The following is a 14,362-nucleotide window of genomic DNA, read 5'->3' as shown; positions in this document are numbered from 1 at the left end:
GAACTTTGCCCCTTCACAACCAGAGACGGTGTGATATGTGACAGAAGACAGTCTCAGGAGCATCCAGGCATCTCTTTAACTCTAAACTTAGCAGCAGCTTAAAAGGAATAACTATATACTTAAAGCTAAGCATATTCTAAATGTTTGTAGATTTGGGGCCATGACTTATATTGTCTCAGTATGCTCTGTATATAACATGCAGTAGCAGAAGATAGTTGACAAAATAATGTGGTAAAATGATACACATATTTCTGCTGCATATTTTTTGTTTTTAAACATTTAACACTTTTATTAACACTCTGGATGCAATTTACTTGAAAAGCAGCCCTCTAGTGGGCTATGTACTGTAATGAATAGTTAATAAATAGCATTAACACTATATATAAATATTAGCTAGAATGCATTTTTCAAAAGCATACAAGGTCTTAAATAAATGAGCCATAGATCTTCATAGATCTCTTTGGAGAAATTTAATGTTCTGTTTAGCTTTATTCCTAAAATTTCTTGAAGTGTTACTTCTAAATGCTACTGTGTGACTAACTTCTGATTAGCATAACGTTACTATTCATGTGTACTTACAAACTGTAATAGTGAGATATTATTCACTGTTAGTAAAATTTCACGTAAGTAGTATATTTCTAGTAGAATTCTATGGAAAATATAATCTATTTTTTAAAGGTTACACAGCTTTAGAATCTGTAATTTGTGCGTGTGGGATAAGGTAAGTCTTTCTCATTATGACTTCACCAAGAATATTTCAAGGATTATACTCCTAAAAGCTTTCTATTTAATGTCATTGCTCCTATTTCTATATATAAATTTGCATGCCTTAAGGAAAAGAACCCCTCTAGGACCTGATCGATGCCTTGTCCACAACAATGCATCTGCCCCTCCTGGAAATGTTTGTCTGCTGATCAACACAGCCACAGTGATCAGAAAAGCCAACAGCAAGAGCTGCCTGTGGAAACTCCAATGTCACATAACAGGAAAAAATAAACTTGTTGATCTCTAAGCCATGGGGTTTGTAAGGAAAAATGCTGAAGGCAGGCATGGGGGAAAAGCCCTCCCTGGTGTCCTGTGGTCTAAGAACACTTACCCTGCAGGCAGAGGTGTCTGCCCTCACATGTGCCTGTGCCTGGCTTCAGCCTAATTTGTTCTGGTAAAAGAAGGGTGGGTTTCAGTGAAGTGGAAAAACTGTGTCCTGGGCTAAAATATGAGTATTTGTACATGCACAGCTGCTGTTCATACACCATGGTCAGTCTCATGTAAGTGATCTTGGGTATCCCTTCCAGTCCTGGGTACCCCTGGGCAGTACCTGCTCCAGGTCAGGAGCATTTGGCTTGCCAAGGTGTTGCTGTAACAGAGACAGCTGGAGTAGATCCCAGGCTGATTTGGTTTTTGCAACCCAAAAGCCAGCACTTAGCACTTTACCTAGTAGTCAAAGATCAGAAAAAACTTTACACCTTTTTCTTCAACAATTGAAAATTATTTGTCAAATTCTGCACTCCAATTTTTTTATGGATTTTCAATCCAATATCATTCTAGGTAAAATCTGGATGTATAGGGACAATAGGGACAAAATCTGGCAACATTAAGGAAGGCATGAAGCTGGAAATGCGACTCCTGCCTCAGAAGCCTGTACATTACTGGGAAGTCTGTCTTATCATGTCCTCTAGCTTCACTAGAATTTTTAAACACAGATTTCTTTATTGTAGTAATATCACTTTATGCAACATCAACATGATTCTATAACTATCAAAATATCTATAAATGAGAATATCCTGAAACATGTCAAAATATCACTGCTCTATTTTAGGACATATAGAGGTATGGGAAAGCATTCATTTTGCATATATTTTGGGTTATTTCCATTTGCTTTAGAAAACTGTTCTAATTTTTATGTCTGCCATATGAGAGCCATGATTCAAATCCTACAAATTAAGTTATGATTCCAATGATTAGTTTCTTCTGTGCATTCTTACTGGGAAATTGAAAGAGGTAATTTAATATAACTTATTCTGAAGTGGGTGCTGTTTCGTCAGTTCAAGACAGGACCAGTGCCATTCCCTTGGTTTGTTTCAGGCCTCATTAACTGATTATTCAAATCACAGGCTCTTATACCCCAAAACTGGATTACACTTTCTTGAGTACTGGAGAGCCTGACTTGTTATTCTGAAACTATGGTTGAAAACAAATTGTAACCAACAGCTGAATAAACGTTTATTCATATCACAGTAATTCTGGTCACAGCCAACCTGAGCACGGAATTGAACTTAAAAATACTGTGTTCCTGTAATAATTCAATGGTGCTTATGTGCTTCATACACAAACTCCTGAGAACAAATCCAGTTGCAATAATGTTGGTGTGGGACTGGGGCTTCTGTTGCTGCTAATTCTTGAACTCAGGAGGAGTCAGGTGGAGCTGTGCAGCTGCTAAGGAGGCTTTCCCTTCACGTGAGACAAAATGTTGTCCCCCAGATCTTGAAGGAGGGCTCAGCCATTCAAAGCAACAAGTTCAACTCAAGTAGTGGCGCACATCAAGTTGGGGCAGAGGAGAACAGAGTTATGGGTCCTGCTTAAATGCTGTTTAGCTCTTTAGTTTTTACCAGTATTGTGTCTTTCATGGTATTATGCAAATAGACATCTAAATAACACAACACATGCAGTCATACCCTCATAGACACAACTGAACAGCTGAAGATGACCTCAGGACTTCAGAGACTTATTTCATGTGTAGGAGATCAAAAGAAAATACCTCAAAGCTTCATTGTATCTGAATAAACAAGAAGGTGTGAAATGCTCATGAAGGATTTGTCTGGCACAAACATGCATGACAATGAGAGCAATAAATCTCACATGGATACTGTAGAGGAGTTCTACTAGTTTTTTAGTTTTAGTTTTTTCCAGCTCCAATTATAGGTGCTGGAAAACTGCAAATAAAAAAGATACATAATTCCAGAGATAGTACTACAGCAATGCACAGATCCTCAAGATTACAACCTCAGCACTGGCTTTCTCTACAGCAGAGTTATTCTGGTTTTCTGGTATAATCACCTTCTTGCAAACAAGGTAAGTGTCAAAATAATTCTCATTTTAAGAGTGATGCACATCATAATCAAACTCTAATCTAACTCTCTGGATCTCTGTACTGTTGAATATTCTGTTACAAATGTTCTATGTTGAGGTGGATGTATGGTGGAAATACTGGTAAAATCTGTTCTATAATGGCCTGAAAGAAACTTTGCTTGCCCAGAATCCAGACAGTGCTTTGCATTTTATCATTCACACCTTCCCATGAAAGGTACAGAACTTTTATGTCAACATCCTGAAACATGAGCAGCTTCTGAAGTCGCAGCTTAGGAACTCATTTTTAATCCAGCTAAAGCAGAGCCTACCCTCCACTGACACAACGCAGCTAACTCAGGCCTAGCTGAGAGAATCACAGGCTGTGGAAATCTTTTACATGACATAAAGATGATGAACTGGATTGCAGCTGTGGTAGACTCCAGACTCATATTGTTAATGACTATACAGCACATGTTTATGTAGTGACATAAAAGCAATTCATCAGCCCTCCCTGGACTTGACTGAACGGCTCAGTAAGCTTGGTGTGAATTTCATAGTCTGTTGTTGCTTTTGAATTTTTTTTTCTTGAGATAGGGGAAAGGAAGTGATAGATTGAGGAGCTCTGAGAAGCATTTCTCATCTCCACAGAGGAAGGACAGTTTCCTTCCAGCACAGCCAAGGCCTGGGAAGTCACTAGTGTCCACACATTCCTTACTGTTATCATAGATTGACACCTAAAACAGAGTCCACTGTCCAGAGCCACACATGAATTACTGCTGAGCTTAGGAGAGCTCCTGCATTTGTTTGGACAGTGGCTCCCTTTGCCACTACCATCTGGGCTATATTTCAGATATGAAAATTGCCTTTCAAAATCAATCCTTTTTATTTTACAGGCCTGCATATGAAGATTATATATCCATTAAGTTTGTCATGCATCTCACCTGCTGTCCAAACAAAAAGGCCATTTCTCATTCTCTCCTAAAGTTTTTCTAAGTACTTTTGATTAGAGCATCTTGACTTTGATTTACTGTCACCATTATATATAATTCCATTTCTAATTCCAGTGTGAAGTAAAAGGAATCCTTATTCAACAAGAAGCTCTTCCATTATCTTTAAATACATACTTTCTATTATTTCAATAATAATTATTCACCAGGGTTAATAAAACACAAACTGCAAAACTGGATTACCATAGTTAAATTTGACCTGAAATAGCCTGAATCTGACACTGTATCAACAGAAAAAAAGCTTGGTTACAGCACTACTCTATTTTTCATTTATGTGAGACCACAGAAATGTATTCATTATGTACACAATCATATCTGATAAGACTTAGAAAGGGGAATGTACACAGCTGGGAGAATTCACATCCAACAAAATACATAAGCAGCTGAATAAATGCTCTTCCATAACCTTACTTGGTCCAAACCATTTGGTTCTTTCACTGCTGATCACCCTCTTTTGGCTATAACCAGGATTATATTTAGGTCAAAATGTCTGCTTTGCTTGGGTTTACTAGTTTTCACTTTTTGCCTTCTAATAATACATATGTGGTAGAGTGTAAAGCACAAAATTCTGTCAAGTCTTCCTTAATCCAAGTTGTATCATGGTTTTGTATAAAAATGTTACAACAGCCTAAATATATGGAAGGTGAGTTCTACAGTGATTTTTTCTAAACCAAACACAAGAATCAGGCTGGTGAGATCTCTGGCCTAAGAACTCTTCAATTTTTCATGCTCTGTTAGCTGGTCTTAGAATCTAGGAAGTCCTAAGGTTATAGCTCCAGTACATCCCTAGACTAACCATGGTTACAGCAATCCTCTTGCTACAATGGGGATTAATGATACATTTAGCAGGTGAAATCTTCCTGCATTCCAACCATCCAAAAGGGAATTTTTCCTCCATTCACCACATATAATACAAAAACTGATTTAACAGTAAGCATCTGAAGTGGGCTTTCATTCTCCAGCTGATTTTGCAGCAGAATGGAATCCATTCAATGACTGGAATTGGACAAAATACATGGAGGTATTTTCTTAGCATGGATGAGTCCCATTGGGCAAAATTATACTCCAATCCTGGTTCTCCTGCTATTAAACAGAAACCAGGGGCTGCAGACAGCACAAGCACAAACTTCAGCCTGGCCTGAAGTCAGGACACAGCCTGAGGTGCACAGGCATACCCCAGGATGTTCTTCCCAGTTTTTAAGGTTATGCACCCATAAGAAACATTCCTACATAAATCAGTTAAGGAGAGATGATGGCTTTAATTTTCTGATTATTTCACCTATCTTTGTTTCAGCTTTGGCCCTCAGCATCACAGCAGGTTTCAGTGTGAGACCCCTCCAAGACCAAGTCCGTCAGTAATGTGAATAAAGTAGCACAGTGAACCTCACAAATCTCATCAAGTTAAGTTCTTAGGCATGAACTGATAGAAATCAGAAATATAAACCCCAAAAATCGGAAAAGAAAGAAAACTACCTATTCCTTGAGTATATTAGAAGAAGTAATTCATTATTTTTAATACTAAGAATAATGCAATCATGAGAAAAAGACATTTGCCTAGCCCTTTGAGCATTCACCACTAGCAAAATTGCTTAAATGAAAAGGAAAAAAAAAAGAGAGATAACTGTGTACACAAAATTAGCACGAGAATTAGCAATCAACTGTAGTTCATACAAGGTTCTTAGCAGATAGCATCATGTTTATTAATAAATGATGAACTGCTTAGTGGAGTTTTTGCTTAGTGATATCACTATAATAACAGACACATGTTTTATTTATGTTTCAAGTTACATCCAAAATAAGCAAGATATTAAATGTCAGATTCTCTCTGATATCTAAAGATTCTTTACCCCAAATTTAAACCTCCACTAGATGAGATAGCACTTCATCAAAACCAAGGGGAATAATATGACGACTTCAGTCACTGTGCTCATCTTTGGGGATTTTTTTCCCTGTGATACAACAAAGCAAAAACTGCATTTCTTAAAGCTGGCTGCACTTTTCTCATAAGGATGGTATTTTTTTTTCTCTGTGGGATACAGTGCTATTTGTGCAGCAGATTGTATTTTGACAGATGCAACTGTATCATAAAAAGGCCCTTAGCACCATGAGACTGGTAGCTCACAAACGTTCATGAGCTCCAGAATTTCTTAAAAAAATCCCAATAATGAAAATATTTTTGAGAATGCAAAATGCCTGAAAGGACTTACCTCCCCCACACCAGTCTGCAGAATTTTCAGTCCAGTTGTTTTTTCAAGCTTCTCTTTGTTTATGGCTGTAAGGAAAAATGAAGAATGAGAGAGTTAAAGGAAAGCTGGAATATGTATGATTTTACATCATTTCCCACCAACTTTCCTTCCTTCATCAATATATTCACAACAGTTCCTACCTATTCCATTTGTGGAATATCTTTCCCTGAGAGCAACACTGCTAGTCAGTTTTTTGAATGCATATTTATGCTATTCATTGCTCATTATTATGTGAAAAAGAAAGCCAAGCTAATTCTATTTTTAACAATATTACACACATTTAACACAGATACAAAATTTGTTTGGAAAGTTTGTTTCTGAGGATACTTCCCACTTGCCTGTATTAAAGAGCAGAGCAGTAATTTACCAAGAGAACAGCACTGTCACTGTGCAGGACTTTTCACAACAGATACAGACTCTTATCTCACAGGTAAAATAAAGAGTCTATTTCACACCACCAGGATGCAATGCACAGTTTTTTTAAATTTTTTTTTTTGTCTTTATCAGCATCTATATTACTTAAAGCATTAAAAGCTAAACTAAAGCAAACCAGTATAAAGCAGTTAAATAAAGATAATAATCACTAAGACTACAAGTATACTTGCAACCCAAACACACTCAAGGCATGAGCTTGAGCACTGTTGTATAATTGCCCATTCCCTTAAATCTATGGTCTGGTATGGTTTTGGCCTGTGACTGTCAGCAGCCTCAAAAAACAGTGCTCAGCCACAGTTCTGGGAACAGCACAAGGATGAGATTGTTCCTAGCTGGGTGTATGGGTACTGCCATCCCATTCTGGATGGAAGATTTTGACCTTCTAGATGCAAACTTTGTCAGCTGGACTTGTGGCCCAAACCCCACAAGTCCAACTGACTTGATTTATTTATGAGTAGCAATGAAGCCTTGCAGCCTTGTTAACCTCTCCTTCCTTTAGCTGCCTGTAATCCAAGTGAGTCATCTGGGTTCTCTCTGCTGTCTTTGGAAAGGGATGCACATTTAATGTGGTGAGTCATCCCACACATCTTACACATATCTGCAGGCACCTACCTCTTCTTTGATTATGAACAAAATTTAATAGATGCAGCTTCTCAACTTTGGTTGCCTAAAGCAAACCTTCCAATCAGAAAGGTCAAGAAGTGCTGGGACATACTGCACACTGTAAATTTACATGAAAATTTACTTACGGGAATTACCTTTTTTTTTTTTTTTGTGAAAAATTCTCTTTAATTGTTGCCATTTGAAACGTTTAAAACAGCTCAGATTTCAGCAGATATTTCTTGAAGATTATTCTGGACTCATACTTTATTGAGTTTGTCCAAAGTGAAACACAAATGAGTCACATTTATTCCAGAGGTAAGTCAGATCATTAGGCTCCATTACCACTTATGGAAAGATTTTTGTAAGAATTTTTACATGCAAAAGACTCAAAAAGTTACACCTCTAGCAACTCTAACACAGAAAAACTTTTCTGACTGCCTTCTGCAAGTGGTGAACATTGCCCTCAGTTCAAACAAAGAAATCTCTGCACACATTTTAGACCCAGACAATTTTATTTTTGCATCTTTTTAATATGCTGATTAAGCAGAAGGGAACCTGGAGTCCCAAGCTAAGAAAGCTTAAATGCGTGTTTTGCTGAATGACAACCGAAAACCTGCATGCAATATTCACATAATTAACACCTGTGCCATGCTTTATACATTCACAAATATATTTATTCCACACAGAGCCAAAGGGACCATGGGAAGGAAAGCTGACAGAAACATGAAATTTAAGACCACTTTTTGCAGTGTTGCATATCTTGTGCAGTATGATTTTCCAAAAAAAATAAGTAAATCTTTGAAAAGATATGACATACTACCACACTGATCACCTTGCACCCAGAAAACACATTAAAGGCAGATTTCTACCAAGTACAAAAATTGAAGATTTATGAAATGAGAAAGTTCCATAGCCTCCTTCAAAGAAACTGAAGGTCCAACAAAAGATTCTTTGGCAGTTTAGGATAAAGAAAACTGCACAGTAGAGTGGCTGCAAAATAAATGGCTATAAGTAAACAACAAAGCCTAAATCCCACTGTGTAATTTCTTACCGCATGAACAGTTAATAGAAAATATTGGGTCTGCTGAATCGCTGAATTTTATAATTACTATTACAGATTTGACCTCCTTTTCATAGGTTTCCTGCAGACATTAATTATTGAAGCTTTGATATTAAAAAACAACAACAAAAAAAGGTTTATTTAATACCCCTGCTTTTTCCCTTGATATTGGCTGAAACACAAAGGACAGGTCTGACAGCCATGCTAACACAAACCCTGCCAAAATTAGGAGGCATGAAGGCACAAGGTGTTATTGATTAAATCATAACCGGAAAATGGTCAAGCCCAGGCTCTGTCAGATTGTGGAGAGACACGGCCGACAGTCTCTGGCGTGCTCACTCCAGGCGTGTACAGCAGAGAATTTTAGCTAACCTTGAACTCCACAAGCTGCCCAGGAAGGTCAAGAAATTCTGTCAAAAATGGTGCTGAAGCTGAAGCAGTAAGCACGTATCAAGCAGCTGCTTCAAGCAGTGGAATGGTGAATACAACCACTTAACCTTTTCTATGCAGGACTATAATGGAAAACTTGAAACAAGAAGACAAAGTCAGTATAGACAGATGGAAGAAGTGGTGGGAAAATGCATTAAGATATTAAGAACAAGCTACTAATTCTCTGAAAATTGGCCCAAATTTTTGAAAATATTTTAGTGTACTAACTGCTAGCTCATTCAAATACCAGTATACAGCAGCCGATGTTTCAGTTGCAAATTTTATGAAAGTAGAAATTACAATTCTGGGTAACATGGTATATTGCACATTTCATCGAAGTTATATTTTCATGGTCATAGTTTAAAGTCCTATAATAATAATAAAGGAGAACTGACAACCTCATCAGCAAAGAGGCATAATAAGAATAGCTATTCAAATTAAAAAAAGAAAAGAGAAAAAAGAAAAAATACCCCAACAAAATCCCCCTCAAACCAGTTAGCAACATGAAAATCCATTTTTAATCTTCCATTGAAACAAAAACAGCTTCCAAACACACAAAAATGGAGGCCTTTAAATTAAATTCACTAGATGAAGGATATGCAAATTACCTGAAGAAGCGGAGCCCTATAATGTTCTCAAAATTCTGCAATAGCCTATTTAATTAGTATTTTAATTTATCAGAATAATTCTTTGCACTTGACAATTTATGCAGTATTCCATATAATTAAGCACGTAGCTACAGTGGAATAATTTTGCCTACTCTCTGTGTACCAGTTATTTTAACCTGAAAGAATCTGTGGAAGTCTCTTCTGTGATCTAAATTACAATGGGGACAACTTAATGGCTTTGCTCTATTAGAGAGCATGATGAGGGTGTTACTGAGTGTTTAAGGGTAGGGATTGTCACTGCTCAGTCTTCACTAACCTGAGGGAGGTCTGATGTGTTTTCTGAGGGCAAACATTTATTTCTTTAGCAAAGTTATCTGTCAGTGGCACAGTCAGGAATTGGAGTGTGTAGGTTTGGCAGGTTTAACCTCAGAGTCCATCAGTTATTAGAAGGAGCAAGTTATGGAGGGCTCTGAGCAGAGCTCCAGTCTCATTACTGCACTTCTGGAAGGAGGTTTTCTGTCAAGCAGGCTGCCAAGCACAGCTGCACCCTCCAGCTGACTCGTGGGAGCACACACTGGCACGAGTGAGGGAAAGGGAACCAGGTTCAGCAGGGTTTCAGCAGGAAGCCTCCCCAGTTTGTCTCCCAGGCTGTTGCAGGATTTACCCAAGGAAGAAACAACCCTTAAATATGAAAAATGTTTCTGGGAAGATGGCATCACTCACAAGGAAAACTTGATTTTGGTGTGTATCTGACTTCGAATCTGTGTTGTATTTAATTGAATGTAAGGAAAAAAAGTACTTATGGGCATATGATTCCCCTGGCCTCTGTTACCTGCTCATTTTAGAATGAGCCAATTCATGCTCTAGACTGACTAACTATATTGACTGGACCTCCAGTCAATAAATTGAGAGCAACTAATTCAGATTTACTGTAGGCTGTCAGAAGAATTCTACAGTCACTGTTTTCTTCCCATCAGCTTGTTGTAAAGCTCCTTTCAAAGAGCCACATTTAGAAGAATTTAATTTATTTTCCTCTCTAAGGAAAGGAAGAAGGGAATTCCAGAGAGATGGTGCTTATTACAGTTTTTAGCTTTTTAACAAGTATCTCAAGACAAGCAAATGTTACATTTATTTACATAAAGTTGGACTTTTCTTTCTCCTCCCCTACAAGGAACCCTTGAATATTTGGAAAGCTTCTTCACAGCTTGGTTCAGAGAGAGCCTTTGTCTTTGACAGGGCCACACACTGTGCCATGCATATACACAGCAAGTCAAAAGCACAACATGGAATATTCAAAATGCATCAGCTCAGAACAAGAATGACCAAATCAAGTGGCCAGATCAAGTGAGAAGAAGGGTGCCTGTACTAAATTTTACAATGCAGTCAGTGAGGAGCAAGTACACAAACTGCAGGCAGAAGGTATTTTGTCCTCCAATCTTTACAGGGTGATGGCATGAGATAGCTGCTTCATGTGCAATTTCTATTTAACTGGCAGCCAGGCCTGGAATGGAAATGGTTTCAGAAAAGTCAAAGCCACATCGCTGTGCTAGCAACAGCCTGCTAAATACTATGTCATATTCAATTTTCAAGTCATTTTTCAAGTGATTTTAATTAGATATTGTTTCAATCTCATGTGCATTAATTTAATTTCTGATATCAACATTTCAGCTTTCAATCTGTTCAGATGCAGTGCCTTGCTGCCTGGAGTAATTTAAAATATTGTTTGCATCTCCAGCAATTTTGAGAGCACACATCCTTTACAACCTGCTCTAGCCAATAAAACCAGCAGATGGAAATTCAGAACATGCTCACCACTCCCTGTGCACTTTTGCGTTCTCACAGATTTTGGTATGAGGCAGCTAAATCTCCATGCTCACAATCAAGGTATTTTCTATTCCTGTTTGTATTTAATTCTGTACAAAAAATACACACAAAATCACTTTGTCAGGGAAACAGCAACGCTGCATGTTTCCCTAAGAGGGAAATTGGGCCATACTTGAATATCTGTCAAGAGCTGTATATTTTTTAAACTTATTCACTGAAACAATGTCACTTTTCCCACTCTAAACCATCTACCTCTTACACCCATGCCCAGGTAACATTCAAGGATAGAGCAGCAATGATTTTATACAGCAGGACCTCAGGTACCTATGTCTTTGCATAGATTAGGGATGTATTTTAAACACATTCTTTCTGCATGACTGCTTGTATTGACTTATTTTCACTTCTTCAACAAATAACTACTCATTTGTATGTCTTCCTTTAACTTTCCTTTAAAATGAGCACACTGCTATTCTAAAATCTGATATTTAAATTGCAGTAAAGGAGTTTGGGATGTATGAAATGACTTTTTTTTATTCCCTCTGGAGTTTTTTTTGCTTTGTGATGGGATCCATCTCTACAAACTTTGCTGTCTCAACTAAGAAATCAGTCAAATTCCCTGCCTTGTCAAGAGAAGTAAATAGATATCAGCAGAGATTTACTTATCCTATTGTGAGATCAGTATATTTATTTATTATATTTATATATATATATGCCTGGAAAGGCCTGCGGCACCAACCAATCCTATTTTTGTTTTTGTTTCCACAGGCATTTCCTTGTAAGAAACATATGTACACAACCTCCAAAATACTTCAGCAGTAAAACATTTCAACAGACAATGCCATGGCTACAGAGAGAGATTTTTAAGGTGTGGTGTAAGGATTATCCTGTTTCTGAAGTACGAATAAACCCAGTTTATATGAATTAGAATATAAAAATGAAAAACCTTTATCTATCCTAAACACTTATTTTTGGCAGAACTTCAGGAACCCATTATCAAAAATATTCTCTTAAATAATATGAGCAGATTGGTGTCCATCAGAAGAGTTTTGAACAATAACAAAAATAACCATGCTCTGGATATGTATCTTTTGTTAATGTTGTATATATGCATATATGTGTGGAGATATATACATATATATATATATATATATATATATATAGTTATATGTTGTATATGCTTTAGAAACACAAAATAGATTTCAATAAATGCTTAACAGTGACAATTTTTAACACTACTGGCCATTTTAACAGTGACAATTCAATTACTTAACAGAGTGCATTGCATAACACAAAATAGATTTCAATAAATGCTTAACAGTGACAATTTTTAACACTACTGGCCATTTTAACAGTGACAATTCAATGCTGCACATTACTTGACAGAGTGCATTGCACGTATGTATAACAACTCGCTTGCATACTTAAAACATTTATCCATTATTTATAGCAAAAGTTGTACCAATTCAGCCAGTGTTAGCAGAAAATGAAAAAGTGTCCACTTTTCACACAATGAAAAGTGTCTCCACTTTTCACATCAAAATTTGTTTACATAAATATTCCTTTGCAAGTATCAGTCTGAACAGAAGATTCAGATGAAACAACCTGCAGGGTGCTGAGCTGAAACTGGAGCAGAGCAGGTTCAGGCAGACCAAGGTGTGACTACCAGTGCAGTGCTTCTCTGCAGAGTTATTTCTGGGTGATTGCTAATGCCTGGATCAACTATTAGTTGTCCTTTTAAAAGTCCCCCTTAGCTTAATGTCAAAGCTCACCATCATACGTCCAACCTTAACATCTAAAGCCAGAAAGGAAGATTCATGGTCCCAGGGGACGGGCAGGCAACAAAAATACACCTGGGCCTTTCTTAGCCCTTCCCATGCAGAGCATTCTTGGCCTCATCACCTTCATCACCCTGTGAAAAGCAACAGTCCAAAAGACAAGCTTAAGGCTACAGCTCTTTTCCCTTTAAATAGAAAAGTTTTTGGAATAACAATATAAAGGAACAGGTTTTCTGCCTTGTTTCATTTATAGTCAAGAATTCAACAGATTGCTTTAATTTTCTTGGCTGAAAATACTACCCAAAAAAATCAAGCAGATAATAGCAGTAACTCAGCTCTTCAAGAGTAGCTAATATTCTAGATTTGTATCTGCTTTTTCCTTCTATTTGAATAGTCTCTCCTTCCATATAACTCATTTTGATCTCTCAGGATATCCATTGTATCTCCTCTTTGTGATGACTCATTTTTAAATACCAGAAAGAACTATTGAAGTCATCCAGAGGTTGATCCTTATGGCTGTAGCTTTGTAGAAATTCAGGAAACCCTGTTATCTGTAACTTAACTGACCTGCAGTGGTTTCTTTAGAGTAGATGATGTGTTACTGGGGCAAAGGAAAGGACTAAACCAACTCTCCAGAAGTCTACAAGATACTTTTTCTAGAGTTTCCATTATTTCTTAACACAAAAGAAATGGGAAGACTCAGGAAAACAAATCCAAGAACAGTTTGCTGCACTTTTAAAGAAGCAATCCACACCTCCCTAGGGTGACCCTGGAAAGTACACTGACCTTCTTTCCTATTATAATACATAATATTTTAAAATACCCATACTAGCATCTAATTATTAATCCTCATCTTTGTTATGCTCTACTTTTTTATCATTCTCCTGCTTGCACCATTTTGAGTCTTAGCAAACAGTCAGAAATGTATGAATTATTCTTACACTTTATTTAAAATTTGTCAAAATCTTTGGATGGACACTGTGGTGTATTTGTGCTGGTTTATGACAAATTTAAGGGACACTATCACTAATTCTCAGCATGCCAAATGTTATTTTTAATAAATACACATTCAAGAACTGTCATTTTTTTCTCAGTCATTTCCTCAGTTAATAAAACAGCACCCTGTAGGTTCATTTCTTTAATGATCCAAAACACAACTTCGAGACACGTTATTTGTTATTCATCTACGACTACACTTAATGTCATCCTCGTGGCACAAATGTAACAAGACTGAGTCATAAAAACATTAGCAATATTTCAACTGACTGGCTCACTAAATCATGAATAGCACAGCTAATGCACAAGGTCA

At 37.2% G+C, this 14,362-nt stretch overlaps 1 protein-coding gene across 1 annotated transcript in view; it reads right to left on the bottom strand.

The window, feature by feature from the left end:
• Positions 1-14,362, bottom strand: part of PTPRN2 (protein tyrosine phosphatase receptor type N2) — a 631,017-nt gene that overhangs the window by 226,159 nt on the left and 390,496 nt on the right. Inside the window, exon 12 of the mRNA XM_041408324.1 lies at positions 6,281-6,345. Coding sequence (XP_041264258.1) covers positions 6,281-6,345 — 65 coding nt within the window. The remainder of the gene's footprint in view (positions 1-6,280; positions 6,346-14,362) is intronic.

Source organism: Onychostruthus taczanowskii, unplaced genomic scaffold (genome assembly GCF_017590055.1).
Source record: "Onychostruthus taczanowskii isolate IOZ18803 unplaced genomic scaffold, ASM1759005v1 scaffold3, whole genome shotgun sequence".
In the NCBI taxonomy this organism is placed as follows: Eukaryota; Metazoa; Chordata; class Aves; order Passeriformes; family Passeridae; genus Onychostruthus; species Onychostruthus taczanowskii.
Note: the sequence above shows the minus strand (reverse complement) of the source record. Positions and strands in the feature narration are given on the sequence as shown.